General features: G+C 37.7%; 1 protein-coding gene across 11 annotated transcripts in view; it reads left to right on the top strand.

The window, feature by feature from the left end:
* The window catches only part of CACNB2 (calcium voltage-gated channel auxiliary subunit beta 2), a 237,074-nt gene that overhangs the window by 133,719 nt on the left and 79,887 nt on the right, over positions 1–23,468 (top strand). For 7 of the 11 annotated variants that reach the window (XM_071735092.1, XM_071735088.1, XM_071735093.1 and 4 more), the window contains one exon: positions 17,261–17,380. In XM_071735092.1, the coding sequence (XP_071591193.1) occupies positions 17,261–17,380 (120 nt within the window). Of the gene's footprint in view, positions 1–4,854; positions 4,935–15,874; positions 16,425–17,260; positions 17,381–23,468 lie in introns of those variants that run through there. The other 4 variants (XM_071735099.1, XM_071735096.1, XM_071735090.1 and 1 more) reach the window with 3 other exon arrangements.

Genomic DNA, 23,468 nt, shown 5'->3' with positions numbered 1-23,468 from the left:
CCTGAGGCACATGCAGGAGGGAGAAAAGATCGAATGGTTTCTAGCATATAGGAACTAACCATACAGATCAGCTTCAGGTGATGAAATGTCAAGAAAGACATTTACTTGTGTTTACTGAATAGAGGGGAAGATGTGGAGTGTGGAAATTGCCCTGAGTTGGCAGGACCAGTGTAGTTCACCTCACAGATGTGAAGACAAAATAATGAAACCAAGATACTTACAAATTGCAGCCTTGTTAACACTTTTCATAGAACCACAGAATGTTATAGGTTGGAAGGCACCTCTTGAGGTCATTTGATCCAACCCTCCTGCAGGGCCACTTTTTTCCCCGGGTTGCAGCCACTTGCCCAGGTCAGCATCCAGATGGCTTTTGACTGTCTCCAGGGATAGAAACTCATCAATATCCTTGGGCCTCCTGTACCAGTGTTTAGTTACCTTCACAGTGAAAAGGGGTTTCTTGATGTTCAGAGGGAACCTCCTTGTGTATCAGTTGGTGCCCTTCGCTTCTGGTCCCGTCACTGCTGGGCATCACTGAAAAGAGCCTGGCTCCATCCTCTCTTCAGCCTCCCTTCAGGTACTTATGAAAGTACCTTTACCATTGATGAGATCCCTTCCCTTGAGCATTTTTTCCTCCAGGATAAACTGTTCCTGCTCTCTTGGCCTTTTCTCTTGCAAGGGTTTCTCCTGTCACTTCATCATCTTTACGACCTTTCATTGGATTTTCTCAAATATCTCCATGTCTGTCATTTACTGGAGTTCCATCCTGGAACTGGACAAACTATTCCATGTGTAACCTCACCAGTCCCAGATGTTTTGTTTTTTGTGGTTTTATCATAGATCTCTCCTTTGCTTCTTTGCTTTTCTTCCAGCTGAATAATAAGTGCTTGTGGAAAACCACAAAAGATGGATATGAGTGCAGGGTTCAGTCTCTGCCTACCCTCCACTGGACTGCTCAAGGTAGCTCTTTACATCCTCGGCTCCTTTTCCACTTGTGAGAGAGCTGGGGGAAGGAGGGAAGAAAGTCTCACTTAGGTTCTGGAAATAGTTGGCTTCTAACTGTGTTGATAGCACCAACTCCTGAGGAAATCTTTAGATTGCTTCATCTTGGTTTCAGTTTTCTTCTGAAGGAAATAAGTATGATAATACTACCTGCTTCCTGGCAAAGCACTAGTGAACCTCTTCTGCCGACGGTTTCCCTCACTGAAGTGAGTCAGCAGGAACCTTTAAAAAAAGAATTTCATGATCAGGAATACTTGAGTTTTTCTTTCCTATATTGTCATCTACTCTACAGGTCTTGATATAGAAAATATGTCTTTTTCAGATAGGAATTTGAATGAAGCTTAATAAGTTATAACAGGTGTTAATGATAGGGGCAGTAATCCAGCTATGGTAGCAGGCATCTAACAACAATCTAAGTCATTACATTTCTCTGATTTATGTAGCTGCAATGTACTTTATTTTCTTGGAGTCCTCTGAACACCTGTGTGTATGTTTCCAGACATTTGGGAGTTATTTACAATTTCCTCCCCCTTACTCCACATATATTCATACATCTTATTTAATTAGACATCAGGAGACCTGTGCAACTAGGGAACTCTTGTGAGTAAAAGATTCCAATGACATTCCTGGTTTAAGTCATCAATTCATAACTCTCAGGGTGGATCGCTACAGAGAAAAGTTGTAGCTCTTTAAAAGATGGTAGCTTGAATGTCTCTAGTTAAAGGAATTGGACTTGTATATGCTGTGCATGAATATGGTACAAGTAAATTCCAGATCTTGCAGGGGCCCCAGTGTGGTGCCTCTAACAATAGAGTTATTTTAAAGTCTGTTTTCTAGTTAAATATTTGTGGCAGGAATTTCGGTGTCTATGTTGTTTAGTCTGTGGATGGATGTAACTTAGCTGAAGGGGTACACATGCTAGAAGTTTAATGTGAAAAATTGCAGTCGTGACCCCTTTGCAGCACATATGGAAAGGCAAAATCAAAAAATCATGTTTGTTCTGTTGGCCCTAGGTGCCTGCCTGGTCTGGCAGTTTTAGATGCTCTGTCCTGGGTAGCACAGCTGCTTTTCTCCATCAGTGGTATACGAGGTGGTGTCTGGCAGTCTGTATAACTAGCTGCTCCCTTGACCTTTCAACACCACAGTAGTTAATACAGCTCAATTAAGTCCTCCTAGCAGGCTGGACATAGTCCAGTGTCATTTTGATACAAACCTTCCCCACAGGGGAACTGAGGGCCAAAAATTCTGTTCTAGATTATCTAATCTGGACATTCTTTTTTTTTTCTTTTTTTTCTTCTTTTTTCACATTTGAGATTGTGTTTGTCTGTGTGGAAATACATACTTGTTTTCTGGTTAGTTATAGTAAGTAATTCTGATGAATCAGTTCAGGAACAGCTGAAATGATGAAACCTGTTACTTGTTCTTGTTCAGTATTGGTTGTCAGGAAGTCTGTCACAGAAAATAATATTCACCTGCCTTTTTACAGAAGTCATGGGCATCTGTCTTTATGAAGATGTGACTTCTCTAAATTATAAAAAAAGCTCTGGGCCACTGCGCTTAATAAATGAAGTGCTGTTTGTTTACTTATACTAAATGTTACTTTCCAGATAAGAACTTTAGCTGGTGAATAAGAATTACAAAATTCTGGGGATAGTTAGCTCATCTTCTATTAGGTTATTGATTCTTTTTTTTTTTTCTCATCATTTTTTTAATGTCCATAGAAACAGGCAATGGTAGCCATTATAAGATTGTTTAAGATTGTTTATTATTTTATGTATCTCTGATCAGATTATTCTCTAAGATTTCTTCAGGGAGAAAATTTAGCAAATTTTGGGTGTTATGATTGCCATAACTACAGGATTATAGAAACCAGCAATTTTTAAAACTTTTCTCTGAGAAATGAAAGAATGAAGTCCCTGAGTTCTCCTCTGCACATTTCATTGTACATTGTAATTTACAACCCAATACAAATCTATATGTTTTAATTTAGCAACGCATAGGACTTTTTGGCATTTAAAATACAAGCTCTATTTTGTGATGTACAGTATAGTATTAGTGTTCTAACATAACTTAAAACCAAGTTAAATAGGGTTAATAGAGTTAATAAGCCACTGCAGGAATTTTAAGCAGAGGGAGCAGTGGTAGGTCAGTTCATAGGAATAAAGCTGATACATACATAGCTATAAATAAATTACTATAAAGAAAGAATACAATTGTATCACAAACCTGTTCCTTTAAGTTGAAACTCAGTATAATAGGAAAAAGGCCTCTGCATGTTTTCTTATAGTATATTTGCCAGAAAGTAAGTGAAAAACTGACTTTTTTTTTTTATTCATTGGAATTAAGGTTTTTTCATGTGCAGAAATGGGCTTTGCTAGAAGTGATTTTGATCTGAATTTGATACAGTTATATTCATCTGCTTGCAAAAGCAGCTCAGCAGACTAATTTTTGAGGCTGTGTATCAAAACTTCTTAATTTATTATCTTAAGATGTTAGATTCCTCTTAGAATTTCCTTAAATTTTTCTGGTGTAGGAGACTAACCACTAAAATTCTATATGGAGCTGCAAAATCTCCATCCATGAAGATTTTCAAAACACAGCCAAAGTTGAAGTTCCCATGTTTTGTGTAGTAAGCCAAAACTCACTCTCAGAAGTCTTCATCTTTTCCAGCAATTGTCCATGATTAAGTTCTTATTTCTGAAGGATGTGCTGTATAATTTTGAAGTATTAGGCCTCAATCCATAATTCAATGTGATTCTTTTGCCTTCATCTGCATTCCGCATAAATACAGTGGTATATCTATAAAATAGATATAGTGTCCCTGGAGGACAGGGCCATTGTATTGCTGCTAAAATATAGTCAATTTATCATATGTAGCATATTGTGGTTTACACAAATATTTAGGAAAGTTGTGTTCTCCTTCCTTTAATTATCCTGTGGTCTTTCTAAAATTAAATTACCCATCTTGCTTGCTGTAATTCTATTATTTGTTATTCAAAAATACTGGAAAGAACATGGGTGGCCTTCAGACATGCTTAAGCAAAATCTGAAGGCTCATTGTACCAGACTCTAATACCATATGTGAAATTTTGCTTTAGCTGATGAGCATTTTACTACAACTTCACATCAAGAAAATGCAGGGTGTTGTTTTTTTTTAATAAATCACCACATGTACCTGTTTGCTGTTATTGGCTAGTAACTTAACTTAGTGTTTTCCTCGGCATGCATGAGTTTTATCCACCCCTCCATCATAAACAGATGTATCTTTTTGAGACAAAATCATGTTCTGACTAGTTTTCATCCAGAGGTTTGAAATTTGCAGGCAAGAACATCTGGGGAATGGTCTGGATGGGACTGTCTTTAGTGTGTTGAGGCATCAAATACAAATGATATAGTTTCTTCTAAGCATTGTTGTCAGCACAGGAATAAAATCTGAGCTCTTTCTGTAATCAAATGCCTCCCAGTAAAAAGCATACATTTAAAAGAAAAACCAAACACCACCAAGTTGTGCTGTTTGCTCAGGGCTATTTTAAATAAACCTGGACATCTGTGTTTGTAAGTGTGGTGGGAGAGATTAGTTCTGCCAGTTACACAACATGTTTTGCAGATCAGCTTGCCTTGTGACAATTGACAGTGTTGTCCCTGCACTTCTCTGGTAGATTTGCTGACGTGAATGAAATGCTATTCCATTTAAATAAGGTCTATTTTAGCATAATCAAAGAGGAAACAAGAAGGAACTGCTGTTGATATTATAGCCAATGATTATTTTGAAAATGGACAGGACTTAAAAATACTGCAGCCTGTTCAAAGCATTAAAAAGTTCTGTGCCTGCAGACAACTAGCAAAACATGAGAGGTCATGAAAGAGCTCATTTGTGTAACTGTGCCAACTTCAGCAGCAAACATTTCCTTTTCTTCTGCATGAGGAAAGAAACAGTAAGACATCATTTTTCGTTTACTCTTTTTAAGCTCAAAAACTTTGAAATGAAAGGAAGATGCCAACTATGAATTACTGCTGATTATAAATAGAGCGATTGGTACAGAGGGAGTGATTGAAAGGCAGCAGTGCAAATCAAAAGTGAAACTCTGATTTCCTTGAGTGAAAGTTTATAATACTTTGCAGTAAGTGTTTCAGCCTGTTTGAAATCAGTTAAGGATAAATGTGAAATAAATATAATTAAGATACTAAATTCCTTTTTTGCCTTAATAGAGATGGACTGGAGCACTACTGAAAGACAGTAGGATTCAGACTTCTTAAAACATGAAAAGCCTTTCTTGCATTTGGTGTTCACTTCTGACTTGAACCTGGCCAGGGAAGGCAGCATCGTGTTTCTGGAGAATTTTTGAGAGGGTCTGAGTACAAATGTAGTTATAGCAGCAGTTATATGATCTATTGTCCACTGAATGGACAATAAGTGTGACCTGGAAAAGATGGTGCATCATGAGTTTCTGTGTAATTTTATAATTCTTACCTGTCTGTGAAGACTTTGTGGACTGGCCATGCAGAGCACAGTAACAGAAAGAGGCAGCTGAATGCTTGTGAGCAGAAAAACTCATTGTGGAATTAGCTTTTGGCTTCCACGCTTCATTTTGGAAGCCAAAAACAACTGGTTACCAGTTACAAAAAAAAAAGAATATTCTTTTTTTTAATAAAAGACAGATAGGAGCTTACTAACTCTTCTTGTTGTGCCATGCTTATAAGCCCAAACAACACTTAGGTGATTTTTTTTTTTGTTTGATATTATTTTATACAAGTTTAACTTAACTTATCATCTTCCCTGCTGCTGAACTGGAGAGTGGAAAGAACTAGTAAAAGTTCAGAAATACTTGTTGGCCTGTGGTCTGTGTCTTACATGCTTGAAATCTTACTCTTATACTTCTTTTAAAGCCCTGTCATTTGCTGTTTTGTCATAGGTGCTCCCCTTCTGTGTATGAATGATGCCCATCATCTACCTAACTACTTTCTCCTGGCTCCTTGTTCACTGTCTTCCTTTTTACTTTTAGGATCTTTGCAATAGTCCTTTTACCTCAGCAGGAGACCAGTGGTGACAGCAGCAGTGGTACAGTTGTAAGTTTGAGTGGTAATTCCTCAAGCAGAAACTGATGCTCTCATAAACAGGAGGAAATAGAACTTCTAATTGAGCATAACAGGATAAGTTTAAGGACAGAATTAATTTTATTTCCGAACAATGGAGCAGAGAAGGAAAAGCAGGCTGTAGTCAGTGCCATTTCTCAAGGAAACAAGTTGTCAGGGATTACACGGCTCCATTTTTATTTCTATGGTGAAATTTAGAACAACATGTTCAGGGACCATAAGGCTTGCAGAACTGAGGTTTCCATTCCTGTGTCTTTCTTCACCACAGGTGCTGGAGACTCACTTGTGAGCAAACACTTACTAACAATGTGTTGGAAGGAATCTCTATCTGAGGGTTTTTACAAAGTTGATTATCCTGGTAGCATATTAATAAAGTTGCTTTACAGCAATGTGAGGCGTTGCTTAGAATATTTGAATGTGTTGCTTATTGCAGAGTACATCTATAAATACAATTTTGTCCAAGGTGCATGTTGATCCTTTTTTGAGGGGAATTTTATTAGATTTCCAAAGTGGCAGATTGTTTTAAAACCCTGAACTCCTGAGCACAGGCAGTATATCCAGGCAGGTCATCACCTCTGCATAGCACTTGTTAGAACATACTGCATTCCTGTGACCAGTTCTGATGCTCCAACATGGCCAGGATGGTCAGAGCTAGACCACTTGGCCTGTGGGAAAAAGCTGGAGGACAGGGGGTGGTTCAGCATGGAGACGAGGTGGTTTAAGGGAGGAAATGAAGCCTCCCAGCATCTTAAAGGAGGTTACAAAATCATGCAGCTAGGATTGTTAAAGGTGCTTGATGGAAGAGCAAGAGACAAACACTGGAAATTGACAGAAGAGAGAATCAGAGTGGATATAAGAATAAGTATCTTCACTATGAGGGTAGTCTGTAATCAGATTGGGTTTTCCCAGAGAGGCCGTCCAGTCCCTCTCCTGGCAGGCTTTCGAGGCCCAAATGGATAAATCACAGCTTAAATGGTATCACAGCTTGAGCAGGAGGTTGGACCTCTGGAGCCCCATTTCTGATGGAACTATCTTGTGGTCTTAAGAACAAGATGTTTGTGTCATCATAGCTCTGACACACACAGGACAGCACTGGTGCAGGTATGTGCAGGTATTGTAGTCCTCAGGCATTTTGTTTAATATTTTTGCTTTATCAGCGAATCAAACATACAATGTGTGTCAACATTCAGTACTGCTGCAATATACCACAGCACTGGTCCAAAATTCGGTGCTTCCTCTAAAGGAAGAAATGGTTCAGGAAGGAATACAGTGTAATGTGCTCCCTTGACCCGGACAAAGCCTGTTCTGAATCAAAAATAAGTCTGGTTTTGATGTTTCCTTTTTAGGTCGCAAAATTTTTTAAAACCTGCATTCACTTATTATCCTGGAAAGTGGCTGTTTTACTCTACTAAGATTTGAATGTTCCAACACACAAAACATATTGCAACACTGAGTTAGGAAAGATCACAAGACTATGTGCTCTTATGTATTCCTTTATTTTTTTCTGTTGTAATTTGTTTTATTTAATTCTTCTTCAGGTTAGCATCCAATAATTATCACCATCTGCATTAGCAGCAGTGTTTCTATTTGCAGGTTCCCTAAAACATACTTCTCTTTCAACCTTCTCATTTTTATTTAAGCGATCACATCTCAGAAGTGCTCATGGAAATCCATGGTACAAATCTGTCTTAGCTGTAAGAAAATATACGTCATATACTTCTATTAGGAGTTATATACTATCACATGGTTTCCTACAACCTTTTCCTAATTTATTTTTTGTACATAAGTATTGTATATACTCTTCTCATTCTTGTGTTCACTTACAGAGGCAAAACAGAAGCAATAAATCACAGATACTTCAGCCTTGCTTCTTAGTAAAGAGGTGGGGATAGCACTCTAAAAGTGCTGTAGGAAGAATATATGATTCAGTATCACAAACTCTGTCTTGCTTTCCCTCTTTCAAAAGGCAGTTGCTGGGGATGTACAAGCACTAACAGGCACATGGATTAGGATGGGAGAATCAGGCACACAGTTCCTGCTTTGGCTCCTCACCCTTGGATGAGTATCACGCACTGCACACTTGATACTCTCACCCACTCTGTGGATTCTCTAAGTTAGATGTCTCTTAGAATCAAACCTAAAAGAGCCAAGGGATGTTAAAAGTTGACATCATGCAACTATATATTAGCTGTTACAGTTTAGTTTCAGAGAAAAAAAACCTGTGAATATAAATGCTGGAGGTTGAGAGAGTTTTCCACAATTATTATTTTGGTATGTGATAGACAAGAGGAACAGAAGCTCTGTACAGACTTTTTAGTCAATGAGAAAGCATTACAGACCTTTATAGCCTCAAAATGAGATGAGAATAATTGCAATATCTAAGTGATGTGAGGACCCTCATCCTCTTGGAAAAATTTCAAGCAGCTTCCTTTGGTTTGTACTTGACCCAAAGGATAGGTAGTGAGTAGGAAGGAATAGCCCTGATGTGTTTCAATCAGAGTAAATTATGATGAAGGCTGGAACAAAGGACTAACACCTGAAACCACAAGAACATCTGTGGTTTCTGACACCCTTGGAGACTGAGTGTAACTTTAGCTCACTGGTGAGGATAGGTGCATTTTATGCAGTGTTTTCATTCTGAAGTAATGATGCCATGCAGTGTGAAAGCTGTTCACTTGGTGTTCACTGGCAGTATCAGAGAGAGCAGGGCTGGAGATGCTTCAAGGATGATAGTGCCTGCTAGAGATACTTGGGCTGAATCAGAAATTAGCTGCTGTTTGGCAAGCTTGATTTCAGTGAGCCTGCATTGGGGAAAATTAATAATTAATTCTGTAGTCTTCACTGTGTGTAATTTAGCAAAGGTGTTGGTAAGAAAACTTTTCTAATATTAAATAGTAAGCAAATTGCAGTGTTTTACGCTTTGATATTGCTTGATTCTTACAAAAGATCATGACTAGAAAACCAAGATTTCAGTAGCAGATGATGGCCCGGAGAATAAACTTATCAAAGGTTGAAAATTGTAATAGACATTTAGTTTATGACTGCAGTTTCTTCAGAGTGCATGCTTGCCAAACTAACTCGTGAAGATACATGAAAAAAGATTACTTAAACAAATTATTAATGTGCTTGCAGTATAAAAATGGAGGGTAGCAACCAAAAATACATATTTAAAGCTACAGTTGCATTATAAAAGGTAAAATAAAGAAGACCTTACTGTATATACTTAATCTCAACATTTTTAACAAGCTAAAACCCAAGCAAACAAATTCCCAAATCTTCCATTTGTTATCTGGAGTAGCTTAAAATGTTACATTTGAAAGCCAAGTGGGGATTGTACAGATAGAGATAATTTGATAAAATGCAAATAATTTTTTTTCCCTTCAGAATTCTTCATTGCCAACAGAATTTCATGCTAAATTTTAAAGGAAGTTATTTTTAAGTATGCAGAAAATCTTAATGACTTGAACCAAAATCCCAGATAAAAATATACTGAAGATCTGGAACAGAGAATCTAAATTGGCACTTTTAACTCAGCTGAGACAAATTGAGATGATGGTTGCCATGCTTTTCTTCAACTTCTTTCCTTTCCTGGTTGTCTTTCTCTTTTCTTGTTGTCATCTCAGATGTGTTTTCCATTTTTCCTCTTTCAATTGAGCCCTTGTAATTTTGTGGCTTATGTAATCTTTGCTTTCTGTGCTCTTGTATTGGTACATAGCATATCATATTCTAAATAGTTTTTTCTAAGTTATCTTTCTGCAATTTAAGTTATTTGTGATATCCACTGGTGATTATAACAATAAAAACTTTTTTTTCTGCAAATCCTCAATTTTTTACCTGCTTCTGTATCAGTAAGCACCACCATGGTTCAGCTTGTGGTTACTAATAATCCTGGTTTACCTTTGCCTACGGGTTTAGACATACAGTCAAGTTACCAGAGCTTTAAAAAGTTATCCTGAGTAAACCAAGTTGTGTTAATATTCATGTGTGTGCTGGTAGTCTGAGACAAAAGGGAGATGATTCAGATTTGTGCAGGTTGCAGTCATTTCCTTGGTGTATTTTTCTTTGTTTGACACCTGTCTCCGAGTTGTTCTGCTGGCAGCATCTTAGCTCTGTTGCTACTCTGACTTTTCCTTACAGCTCAAAACCACCAATAATTTAACCCCATCCTCTAGATCCAATTATTTGTCTTGAAAAATGAAATCCAATTTGTTTTTTTTTTTTAGTTCGGGGATTCTTTTTTTTTCTTTTTTAGTTCTCCATTAGGTGATTGCGCTGTTGATAAACCACAGTTTGATAAGCTAGGAGACCTTCTTATATTCCTGTCCCTGCACTTTTCCTCAAAAGCACTTTCTCTTGTTTCATAAGTGTATTCTGTCAGAATACACAGAGCTACCAGATTATCCTCCTTCAGATGCTTTCACAGAACTAATCTCTGCCATAATACATATAGGGAACTTACTTAACAACAACCCACCACAGTTATGCAAGGGTTGAGTCATAATGCCAGTATTGAATATTTTGAAATGCTTTATTTTCTATTGCATTTCTACCTTGATCCTGTCTTTTTCCCCCCCCCCCCCCCCCCCCCCGCCTCATATTCTCTCATCATTTAGACTGCAAGTTCTTTTTTAGCAGGGTTTGCCATTCCCTTTGTGACTGTACAGTGCATTGTACAATAGGGTCTCAAGTAGTTTTGTCTCTTAGATGTTTTTTGCAAGAAATGGTAAACCATAACACATCAGAGCATTCCACAGATTCGGAGAAAGTTTAGCAGTGACTCTGAGGTGTCTTTTGTTTGCTAACTAGATTGCAGCTACCCTTTTGGAAATAATTTGCATGTTGCCAAAGTTTTTCTGAAGAATCACCACAAAAAGACAATCATTCCTCTAAAAATACCTACTCATGGGACTTCTTCTTAGCAAACCAACAGGAAAGCAAACGATTAGATTAATTTAATGAAAATTTGAGCACAAATATGTGGGGTCTTTTGTTGTGTGGAATTGTTTTGGGGTTTGCTGTTTTATTTTTCCTTGATAGTGTCCAGCACAGCTGTTTAACTGGTTAATGAATGCCAAAATCTAGGTTTCTGCAATCCTAAGAGCTATTTTCAAATCACCTGTTGATTAGATTAGCATCTTTGAAACCTGTTAACGTTGAGCTGGATGCTGCCATCCAGCTTTCCAGAGTCATGGTAAAGGTAAAGAGAAGACTCATTTCCCATATAATTGCCCTAAAGCTCTCAGATGTTCTAAAATTTCACTCCTTCTGTTATTTGAATCTCGTCCATGGCTGTAGATGCTTTAGCAATGCCCAATTAGCTCTAAACAGCAACAGCAAAATTCCTAAACAACACTGGCTTTGTTTTTTTAAATGCAAACATATCAGGGGATGTCAGGAGCTACTGTAGGAGCTGATTTCCCTCCTTGTATAGTAATTGTGGAAGAGTGCAGTTTTACAGAATTCAAGTCTAAATTTATGTGTAGTGGGCAAATGGCCAAGAACTACAGGGCACATGCCAAGGACCAGAGAGAACACCAGGATGAGACTTGGCAGTTGCCAGGCTGTGAAGTGTCCATGGCACAAGGAGTCAGCAATTCTTGCTTGATATCCCCTTGACGAATACATGGTCTCTTTCCTTTTTCTTTTGTTGAAATTTATTTCTTCATTTTGTCGTGTCAACTATACACACCTAAAAATTAACTGGAATAAGTTTGGTCATTCCATAAAAATTCTACCCTGAAATAATTAATTTTAACATCAATATAATATTGTATACCATTCTCTGAGTAGCATTTTGTTCTGTTTTCAACGTCATTCAAAATAATTACATTGCTTAGATATATGGAGAAAACTTCATAGATATGAAATATTTCCATTCACCAACTGTGGCCACCGAGGTGTTTACTGACACTGCGTATGTGGGAGTGCTTGTGATCTTCTATTTTCATGGCTCATACATATCATATTGGTCAGAGACAATATGATCTGTACTCCCTGTTGGCACATTATAACTTGCCAATGTCAGCAATTTCACTTCATGCTAAACATCAGCATAACACATTTTGCCTTTGTTCAGAATCAAAGATTTTAAGTGAAATTATTTTTTTTTTCCTTTACCATATTTTTTAACACTCAAGAAGAAGTAGCATATTAGAAGGCACCATATACCACCTCAAATCATGTTATAGAAAGACAAGAATGGTGTCATTCTTACTTATTCAACAGGACTTAAAAGATAAGCAGCTAGCAGTATCTGTGTATAAATTCTGGGTCTTGAAGTGAGCTGTTCCTTTAACTGGCACAGTGGCCCCCAAGCTTTTCATATTCAAAGTATAAATAGAATGAAGGCATAAAAATATTTCTCCTTTTGGATTTAAAATTTTCTTCAGCTTTGAAGAAATGATTCTAAGAAAAAAACAAGGAAAAAAAAATCCCAGTTATTACAAATGAAGAGTTTTTATATATATGTGCAGTGATAGGTATGTATTTATTTCTTGCTCCTTTATTCCTTATTCATGGCTTCATGTTTGCTTATTGCTTCACGCCTTCATTTAATACATAAAATGCAAAAAAACTTCTACTTGAAAGGACTTCTTTAATCTTCCTAAGAAGAGAATTATTTGAGAATTTTCAGTAATTTGGAAAGTTATCTGACCTAGTGGTATGCAATTAATAAGTGGATTACCTCATTAAAAAGAAACCCGTAGTACTCAGAAGAAGACTTTTATTTCTTTATGAGGAAGACATAATATAAAGGCCATAACTGGATTTGCAAGAGTAATGACAGCTGTATTAACCCAGTGAAAATTTATTACAGTAACAGACCAAACACATCAACAGATTTTTACACTATTAATATAACATTGCAGTCAAATTCTGTTCTTAAGTTCCAACTGTACTGACCAAAGTTAAGCCTGGGACCAGAAGAATAACAAGAAAAATGAGATCTAGAGGCACCACCTGATTTGACTGAGGAGTTTCTTCCTGCAAGTAAAGAAAATAATAACAGAAACTCTTCCTTGGACCCAGTCTCTTGAAGGTTGTACACTTCTACAGTGCTAAAGAATATAAAACAGGTGTGGTCTTGAAGAAAAAGGAGCTCAAATGTGGTCATCTGTGACCACTAGCAGTGTGAAAAGCATTACAAGAATACCTCATAGATGATACTCTAATATAATAAGTGGTAAGATAGTTGGCAAATATTTGTCAGGCATGTCATTAAAACGGGAAATGTTTTTTCAAACAAACTGAGGTTGTAAACCTGCCAAATAAGGAGGAAAAGAAAAGGAAAAAAAGAATAAATAGATGGGGTAATTATTAATATGACTTATCTTACTTTCATTAAGCAGTTTCCCATGAAAGAAGAGGAATTGGGGGGCTGCAGTAGCATATGTTACATGCATATATTATTGCAGCTCTTCCATATTCCAATGGAAGGAGATGAAGACCTGCAGAATCTCAGAAATGCTGAAATGCAGAAGCTCTTTGGAAAAGATCTATCCTATTCTCCAGAGGAACAATAAAACTTGTTTAAACCAGCAAAGAAACGTAGTTTCCTTAGCTGTCATGAGTAGACAATGCACTTGGCCCTATTTTCCTTTAGTAGTCAAGCTGTATCTGTTGTAGCTTCATCATAGTTTCAGAATTTGTTTTAATCTTAAAGTGATTTAATTCATTCTTAACTCACATAAAAATATTCAGTAGTTGATAAAATGAATGAGTTGTAATTGTATGCTCCCCCTTTTCCTGGGTTGCCCTGATGTCAGGCTTTGCTTTTTTTTTTCCACATTTGAAAAGTAAAGAAGTTCCCGTCTTCTGCTTTCCACAGAAAATTTACACAGACATGTCTGTCCCACTGGGAAAACAAATGTAATGCTGAGTTTGGTTCATGTCAATATAATTAAAATAAATTGAATCATGATTATTTGGATGTGTATTGGGACTGTGGCCAACTGGAGACATGGCCAGTACTGTAAATGATCTCTGTGGCCTGTAAGATGAAATTCCAATTTTAACTATTCTGTCCTGACCAAAAAAAGCATTTTGCCCTCTTGGGTGAGATATGAATTATGTTTATATGCGCCTTTTTTTTTTTTTTTTTTTTTTTTTTTTATATTCGTATATATTAAAAAAAGGCTTCATCACTTCTGAACAGCAGAATGAATGACAGTAAAAGTGATGCCATGCCACTTAGTCAGTGGAAAATATGATGCATTCTCTGTGTAACTACTGTAGAAAGTGCATGGGCTGTTGTACAATAGCTGTGTCACACTTAATAGCTGGTTTATTTGTTTTCCTCTTATCTGAAGGTAGTGTTGCTTTGGGGTTGGTTTATGACACCGTGCCTGCAGTGCTGGTGGGGAAGGATTTGGATGTGACCTTTCTTAAGGGCCGAGAGACCCCAAAGTGTCCTGAGGGGTGGGACTCTATGTGGGGTTCATCTCAGCCTCAGTTTGCATTAGTGCTGTGATAACATGAATGGTTTTGACCATAGGCCACTATTGTGTCAACCATAATAGGATTTAAACTCTGCACTACACATCTGTCTACTTGTTGCTGCTTTCCTTTTGCCACAGGTGTTAAAGGGAAATTTTTTAAGAATAACCAAATTTGAAAGGCTCTGGGGATACCGCAGTGTGTCTGGGTATTTTCCTTCCAGACAAGATTTTTTTAAAAAAATTCAAGATATTTAAGCATTTGATTTTCTGCTCTTTTTGCTTCAGTTCAGGAGGTGTTATAGTTTTTGGAAGATCACTATAACATAGCCGATGTATTTGGACTCCTGTAACTAAAATATCCCTCAGAGAGTAATTTTCTTGATGTCAGTTCAGAGACAAATCATTAAACTCTATGCTGTATGGATTTCAGGAAAAAACAAAAACATTTGGGAAGTTAAAATTTACCCTTATTTTAAACTGTCAATATAGTGACAACTATTATTTGTTCTAATAATGGTTAAAGGTAGGTTGCTGCATCACTTGTGATGGGGGAAATTTCATTACTACACAGACATATTTGTGGCTGACTTGGTCCCCCTTGGGGCATGTTGATATACTATGACATGTGCATGACCACTGCTCTCTGCTGTAATCTCTATTATTTTTCTTGTAACTGGGAATTTATATCAAAGGCAGGCGCTGCAGACAGCTACAGTGATCTTTTTTAACTAGCATTGCATGTCTGTCAGTGAATCCTAACTGTCCTAGAAAACCATGCCTTAGTACGTTATTCCCTTGTCAGTTTATGATGGGATAGAGGCTGACTCTAAAAAGGAGCACATAGAAATTCAATGTTTTGTTTTAGTTTTGCCTATTAGGTTCTAATATTTAGGGATAAAGTGGCATGTTGCAGTTATGCTTTGCTTCTTTCCTCTGTTAATGTCAGAAAAACTACAAGCAGTAAGTAGGGGGTTAAATTCCTGCTCAACAGGCATATTTTTTGACTTACGTTTTTTGTAAGCGGGCTCGGAGTGGAGCTCAGTGCTTTGCAACAGAGGGAAGTGCTGCATGACAGAACGGAGTGTCAAAGGAAAACGTGGCTTGTAGAAGGCATACATGACAGGAAAGAGACGCTGTACCAGCTCTCCCAGTTCTGCAGGGACCTTGTGTTTTCCAGCTGTTTACCCTTGAGATGTAAAATGGCAATTTGGCATAGGCTAACAGCCCGGTGTGATGCGAGCATCTGCGTAAACGGCTGCACATATGGAGCATGCCCAGTGATATGAACAGCCTGTTACCCCACCCCCAGCCAATCTAGGAAGAGATGAAATGAACTTTGCACTTGCAAATGTCACTGAATACATTTTGCACAGGATTTTAAAAGGTTCTCTTATAAGCACTATTTTTAACAGCCAAATCCACCCCCCTAAACAGAAAGGAAAAAGCCCTAGGTATTTTTCTGTGAGCGATCTCAGTTGATGATCAGCTGAAGCATCTCTCACAACATTTACCTGAAGCCTGGTTTTATTTTACCTTTTGGTGATTCAAGCTGAGATTTTTGGAGGTGGTATGGATTTTTTGGGCTTTTTGGATTTTTTAATTATTATTATTCCTTCTTAACTGGCATGAGAAAAAATGAGAATTTAATTGCAGTAGAGTACTTGGAGACTGAGAGCTTGAAAGGCAGAGGGAAGAGAAGGAAGGCTCTCAGAGCAGAGCATGGATAGGAAAGGAGCAGTGCTTCTGCGGTGCTCAGTGTGCACATGTTTTATGAGATCAGTGCCGGGCGCTGCAGCTGCGGACAATAACTGAGCTGTCTGGCTAATGAAGGCCACCTGGATCAGGCTTCTGAAAAGAGCCAAAGGAGGACGTCTGAAGAATTCTGATATCTGTGTAAGCCCTGTGTTTTCATTATTGGCTTGTGTTAAATATATATATATATTGCAGAGAGGGAGGGAAAAAATGATGGTGAGGAAAGAACAGTTGGTTTTATTCTGATTGAATTAGCAGAACTCTATTTTGCATGCAGGGAGATGCAGAGGAAAAGCAGAGCTGTCATTATTTATAGAGCTGTTCTGGCATTGTGGCTGCTTCCATTGTGGTGATATGGGGACATGTGTTGAGTCCAGACGGATTTTATTAGTTGGAAGTTGATTGTGGTCATTTGCATGTTTTGCTGAGAGGCAGAGATGGGTACGAGGCATTTGCAGTTCTGATGGGGAAAGTGTGTCAGTTAAAGAGGTTGCCCTGAAAGAAAAATGGATAGCAGATGTTAAATCTCAGTGATACTCTGTAATAGTGATTATTGATACTGAATTTGTGTTTTGGTTATAAAAATACAATTTCCTTGATAAATACTGTCACTGTTTCAAGTTTTAATTTTTCTGGAGCCATCCTTGAAGCTGCTGTGTGTCCTTCAGCCCTGCACTGCACCACTGCTGTAACTCTACAGAGCAAGTGGCTCTGCTTGCTGAAAAGCACAAAATTTAGAGCGTGGGGATAGAGCTGAAAATAAAACACTGGGGAAGATACTTGCACTTTTGGAAAGTCTCCAGAAGAAAACATTTACCTACACATAATTTTTCTAAGTGACTTTCCCTTTAGGGCAGTTCTTATCTTTTCAGGGACACGAAAGTAAGAGAGAAGGCAAGATGTATAACCACTTTGTTGTTGTTGTTTTGGTAAGCACTGAAACAACTTGTGACATTGTGTTTCCTTTCCTTGTGCAGGGTTCGGCGGACTCCTACACCAGCCGTCCATCCGATTCAGATGTATCTCTGGAAGAAGACAGGGAAGCAGTGCGAAGAGAGGCAGAACGACAGGCCCAGGCACAGCTGGAAAAAGCAAAGGTAAGGTGCTACTTCAAGTCACAGATTCGTAAAATGTTCATCTTTAGAGGACTTTCATTTCATCCACTACTGATACTGGTTTTTACGTGGTAAAACATAGCATAAGATCTCTTATAAAGATTTTTCTGACAACAGCAGAAAAGACGTATTTCAGAAAAAATAATTTAGGATCCATATTCCATAAAAAATATTTGATTGGTTTGTGATTAGTTTGATTAGTTTCAGAATAATTTGTATATTTTTTCTCTTATTGAATGTATGTGTTTATTTGTGGTGTATAGGGTCAAAGCTTTGATTGAGTTGCTACTGAAGGTGTTTGTGAAAGTTTGCCTGTGGGGTGCTATGGCAACTTAGAGTTCTAGAAATCAGCACTTAAACAGGCTATTCCTCTTCCTTCAATGAAGGATTGGTCCCTGCAAGTCATATGTAAACAGGGAGAATCCCTTACAAAGGTCTTTTTTGCCTGAAGACTTCACTGGTTTTCTTTACAGTTTTTGTGTTAAATGGCCCCATAAATAATGTGCTCTAGGACTTAAGGTTTCTTTTCTTATCTTCATATTCCTGACAGATAGTGACAATTTAGTAAGGAAATGCTAAGTTATCTTCAGGTTCTTGCTGTGTGGTTTTGTTTTCCTTGAGATACATTTAGGAACCTGTGGTTTTAGCAGTAAAAGGGTATGGGGTTGCTCTTCTCTTATCTGTGCTGCATCTTTAAATACTATCGAGGCTGTAAAAATCATGCTCGTCTTGTTTGTTACCATTTCTTTATCACTTCTTTCCAGTTTTTTTTCTTGTTTATATGCTACCTGCCAGATCTCAGTATATTACTGGTTTTCAAGATCTGTTTTCCATTTTCAAATCTTATATTTAGATACACTCTTGAGATCCCTCCCCAGGTCCACCTGATCTGAATTTCTCTCTCACTTTCTCTCTGATTCCCCTCCTCCATTTTGCCTTGTTTATTTCCCCATCTCCCTTCCGTCTCCCATTCTGTTTCCTTTTCCACTGCCAGCTTTGTTCCTGGCTGTTTACTCCACAGGTTTTAGAAGAAATTCAGGAGTCTAGCATATTGGGCTTTGCACCTGATCATATGGTGAGGACCTGCACCTTAAATAATACAGTACTGGAATGCACAAGCAGACAGCTTCATCAGGCCGGAAAACTTGAACAGGAAAGCCAAAGATGTTGTTTTGAAAAATGTAATTTTTGACCCAATATTTAATAAGAGCTCCTAAGGCTGTCTTAATGAGGTCCTGGAGCTTGCCAACCACAGGAGATGCTGAACCTCTTTGAAGCTGGGTTCTGTTGTCCTGGGACTGGTGTAGCAGAAATCCCACAGAAGCAGCCAGCTTCTTTGCTTCCAGCTTTTATCTCAGAGATAGTGCTGATCATAATCAGGAGTTTCAGTTTTATCAGGATTTCTTTTTGCTAGTTTGAGATTTCTTTGCTCTTAGGAAAGGTGAAATTCAGGTGAAGTGGTGAGTTTTACCAGTAATTCACAGCCTTTAAAGGAAGATTGTCTAATAATGTCTTGCAGACTAATCATGATAACAGTACAGCACTTGCTGCTGAACTGATGCATCCCTTAGTAATGAGTAAATCTATGTGAGTGTTGCTATGGGAATTTGGCTTCCTAATGCTGGCTTGAATGCACGGGCAGCCCTTATGTAATATTCATGACCTCTAGCATGGCTGCCATGGTAGTTTGTAGAGAAACTGCTAGCAGACCCTGACTTTTTGAACCAGATTTCTATACAACAAAGCAATGTTCTCACTTCAGCTGGCATGAGATACAGTCTCTAGGTCTGACACTGTCTGAAGCTGTAAGACAACTTGTGAACTGTCAAAGTAGCAAAGGCACAGTAGTCAAATTCAACCTGCTATAAGAATGGGTAATTGCAGTCATATAGAAAACACAGAATGAATTATTTAAATAATTTGTGCTTTAAAATGAACTTAAACTGGAACTACATCAGTAGTTTTGTTTCTGAAGTCAAATGTTAAAAATCAATGCAGACTGTATGGAAATGATTTTATGTAACGGAGGCTATAACAGTGTAATATCTAGTGTAATGTAACATTTAACTTAATAATACTAGATACAATTTGATATGCATTTGGTGATTATGTTTGAACTAAACGTTTAAAAAGGCATAACTTAAGCCTAACCCTGGATCTAAAATATGACAGGTAGTGCTTTTCTGCCTTCACTGGGGACTCAGTTCTTAACCTGCCTCAAAGACAGTACAATTAATGAAGCAGTAACTTGTATTAGTGCTGCCTGGCTCCTCTGTGCCCCCAAACCCATCTCCCACAGGCAGCAGCTTTTTCTGCCTGCTCTCCATGGCTGCCTTGCCTGCACCCAGCCGGGCTATCAGGCAGAGCCAAGTGACGCAGTGCTTTAACTTTATGCCTTTTAGTAATGTGAGTGGAAGTGTTGATCCTAAATAAAGTCATTGCAATTGTATTTGTCACAGGATTTAGAAGAGGATGACATACATGAATAATGCAGCAGTGGAGAGAAAATGATAGTGAATTAAGGGTAGATAAAAAACTGTTGAACTGTGTCACACGCTTGACAGTGAAAACATTCTAATGACATCCATTTGCCTTCCTTACAGCTAGGGAAAACACCTTAAACTGAGAAGAAACATATGCTAATAAAGCATAGAAGGGCAATTTGTTATGAGGATTTTAAGATTTTTTAATTTGGGGGGTTTCTTTGTTTGTTTTTTTTTTTTTGACTCTTAAGTGCTTGTGGAACATGAAGCCAGAATATAATATACATATGTGATGCAGATCCAAACAAGGAAAAATAAAAACAAAAGCTTGTAAGAAAATACACATTTGAGCCATATTTATTTATTTTATACAAGCATTGCTTATCTGGAAAATGGTTAAGAATATTCTGCTGACTCACTTTGGCATGTGACTTACTGTAAGGAAGGTGGGGCCATGGGCCCATGTACAGAGTCGTCCAGGGACATAAAATTAAAAGGCAACTGATGAGGCTACCTGCAGGGCAGCAGCTATTCCCAGGGGAAACAAATCTTCACATGAAGCTGTTACTCTCAAAAAGCTGAGATAAAATGTTCTTGTTTAGAAGAACAATTTAATGGTGTAAATACAGAGAGGTGTTTTTTTTTGTTTTGGTTTTGTTATTTTGTTTTGGTTTTTGTTGTTTTGTTTAGTTTTTAAAAAGGAAAATAAAACAACCTGCAAGGCACTGAGGATTTCCCAGGAGTCCTCCTCATGGTCCATATCATGTGGCTCTCTCTAGGATAGAGACCTGCAGTGTGGCTGAGTAGGGCACCCTAGTAATGTCCTAACCTAAGGACTTGTACTGATATTTTAATGAATTTTGTATTTCCATAAAAACATGAATCTTAAGCATTCACAAGCCAAAAAATAAAAAGCCCAATACTTTATCTTCAGTGCTGATATTTTAAAAATGTAATTTCTACAAAAAAAAATCTTTCTGGTTTTGAATGGTGAGGATTAAAAACATAGTAAATAAAGAAACATTTTTTTTTGTCCATTCCTTGCAAGTGTTCAATAACTTATCCTTTAAAATGTTGCTCTAAGTGAGAAGGGTAATATCTACGGAAAACTGAGGTACAGGCATTAGTGAGAATTTAAAAGTAAGTACTAAATGAGCTGAGATTTGTATATAAGAAAGGGGACTTCAGTAATGATATTTGGCACTCTCTAAGGCAGGTAAAATAAATTCAAATATTTAGTTCATTTATTTTGCTTCAAGTATATCCTACATTATATTTTTGGTTGAAAATACTGTTAATCACATGGTCTATAAACCTCTTTCTTTTTCTTTTTCAACAGTATCTTCTTTTTTTCTCTTCAGTCTCTTAAAATTTTTAGATTTTGACTCTTTTTTTCTCCCATGTCTTTAGAACTCCTTGTGTAGAAATAGTTTTCAAATGAGACATTCTGTTTCCAAAATGCTGAAAATATTATCTATATTTTTTTCAGCTATTTCTAATACCTTGCTTGCTTAACGTGCCAGTTAATAATTCAGGTTGTTTCTCATCTGGGAGTAAGGAATAGCCCTATGCTTTTCATTTTCTGCTAAGGATTGTTCTCAGCATCCTTTGGTCCTGAAACTTCTTAAATGGCTGTTGAAGTGACATTGTGGCCATCCAGAAGTCAGTAATTGTGTCTATAATAGGAAATCTCAGGTGTTCCCAGCTCTTCTTTGTTTGCACTCCACCTAATGCTTTATTGCTAGCATCCTTTTAGGGGCTTGTTAAAACTTGAAATATCCATAGTCCTAGTTTAAAATGCAATTTAAAAATTTGTATGTTTAGATGGTGAACCACTGAAATTTTGCAACCAGACATCCCTTTATTTGCTCTTAGGCAATAATATAAGCTGTTGTGTTTTGATTTCTTGATGTGTGCTGTAGTAGTGATGATGGCTTGTGACTAATAGTGCAATGATGTCTTCAGTGGAATGCATTGCCTCCATGCATGGGCTGGGGACCACAGCTTTGGAAAAAGAATCAGGCTGGGATAATGCCTACATATCCCTGCAAGGCTGAAGGCATAAAAAAGATTGTCAGATGTAATTATGCAGTGCAGTGTGCCAAGACTAGTTATTTATTTATTCACTCTCAGACAGGTTTCACAGCCTCTGACCAACCCCATGCTGCTCACAGGCAGCTGCAAAGCTAGTTAAGGTATGTCTGCTAAAGCTGCAGTAGCATTTTTGGCAGACCAGAATTGGCCATCAACTTGATGTGTGTCCGTCTATCATGTCAGCCTGTTCCATCATGGAGACTGTTTTCTCTCAATTACAAGAATGTCACAGTGCTGAACAGCATCCAAAGCCATAGCAACATAGGATTGTGCTTTGTGTTAGCTGTTGTGTAATATTTTTTTCATTGATTTCTTCTCCTTTGCCCTTTTGTTTTAGGATACTTCCATTGAATGTTATCATTTAGGTATCCAATGTAGTGTGTCAGCTGAGATTACATGGGAGCTGGCACAGTGCTCTAGCTGGAAATAAATTGCTTGTTGATCTAAAAGTACAGTTGCAGATCTGGTTGTTCCTCATCTGGAAGTGAGTTCTGCATTGCTGGATCTGCTCAACTCAGGTTACAGCCACTCTTTTTCTTAATTTTCTGCATTTCTGCTGTTTCTTCTTAGGACTGTAACACTGGGATGTACCCCTTATACTCTGTCACCTATGTTTTTTCTCTTTTATATTAATGATCTATTTTGTCTTGAATTTAGATATATTAACTTGTTCTACACTAGTGCCTGTCATTATGTAGTTATTTGTGTGAACATGTGATCCATTCTCACTGCTGGGGTGCATTGTTCAGGGGATGGAATTTTTCTTTCCAATGGGGTCTCATGTAATCTGGAATCCAGTGCTCTACAAATAGTACCCTCAAAAATCATCTATCATCTCCCATTCATGCTGTGATTATAGAGTGATCAAATCTGTTTCGTAACTATCCTTTCCTCTTCTGTTTCTTGGGTGTGAGTGGGAAGAAAAGAGTGGGGGGGTATTAACACAGCCTAAACTTAGATACCGAACTGTAGATAGATCCTAGAGTATCTTGATATTCTTTAAATAATCAGGAGAAAGAGATAAATTGTCTCTGAGGAACAGAGAGGCAATGATGAAAAAAAAGTCCTGAGGACAAGCACAGCTCTTCTGCCTGCTCTCTTCTACCTAAAACCTGGTGCTTTTACACATGCCTTACACTTGCCTCCTGTTCTCTCCCATGGCAAGATGTCTTTGCTTTGACTTTATCTGTATGCCTAAATTCCTGTACAAAGGGCAGTAATGAAAATGTTACTCTTTTTTTTTTTTTTTTTTTTTTTTAAATTGAAACTATTTCTGTATTAAAAGAAGTGTTGAAGAAATATTTTAACCACAGTAAGCATTGCAAGCCAAATACAAACGCCCACATGCATCTTGAATCCCCTTCTGGACTTTTTCCTCCTTCTCCTGCCTTGGGTCTTTCTGGCATACACAACCTGTTAGCTCTCAGCCTCTGCTGCATGGTTGACAATGGAGTTATTAGAGCAGGGCTTCCCAAACCATTTGCTGAACAGTT

Source organism: Heliangelus exortis, chromosome 2 (genome assembly GCF_036169615.1).
Source record: "Heliangelus exortis chromosome 2, bHelExo1.hap1, whole genome shotgun sequence".
NCBI classification, from domain to species: domain Eukaryota; kingdom Metazoa; phylum Chordata; class Aves; order Apodiformes; family Trochilidae; genus Heliangelus; species Heliangelus exortis.
Note: the sequence above shows the minus strand (reverse complement) of the source record. Positions and strands in the feature narration are given on the sequence as shown.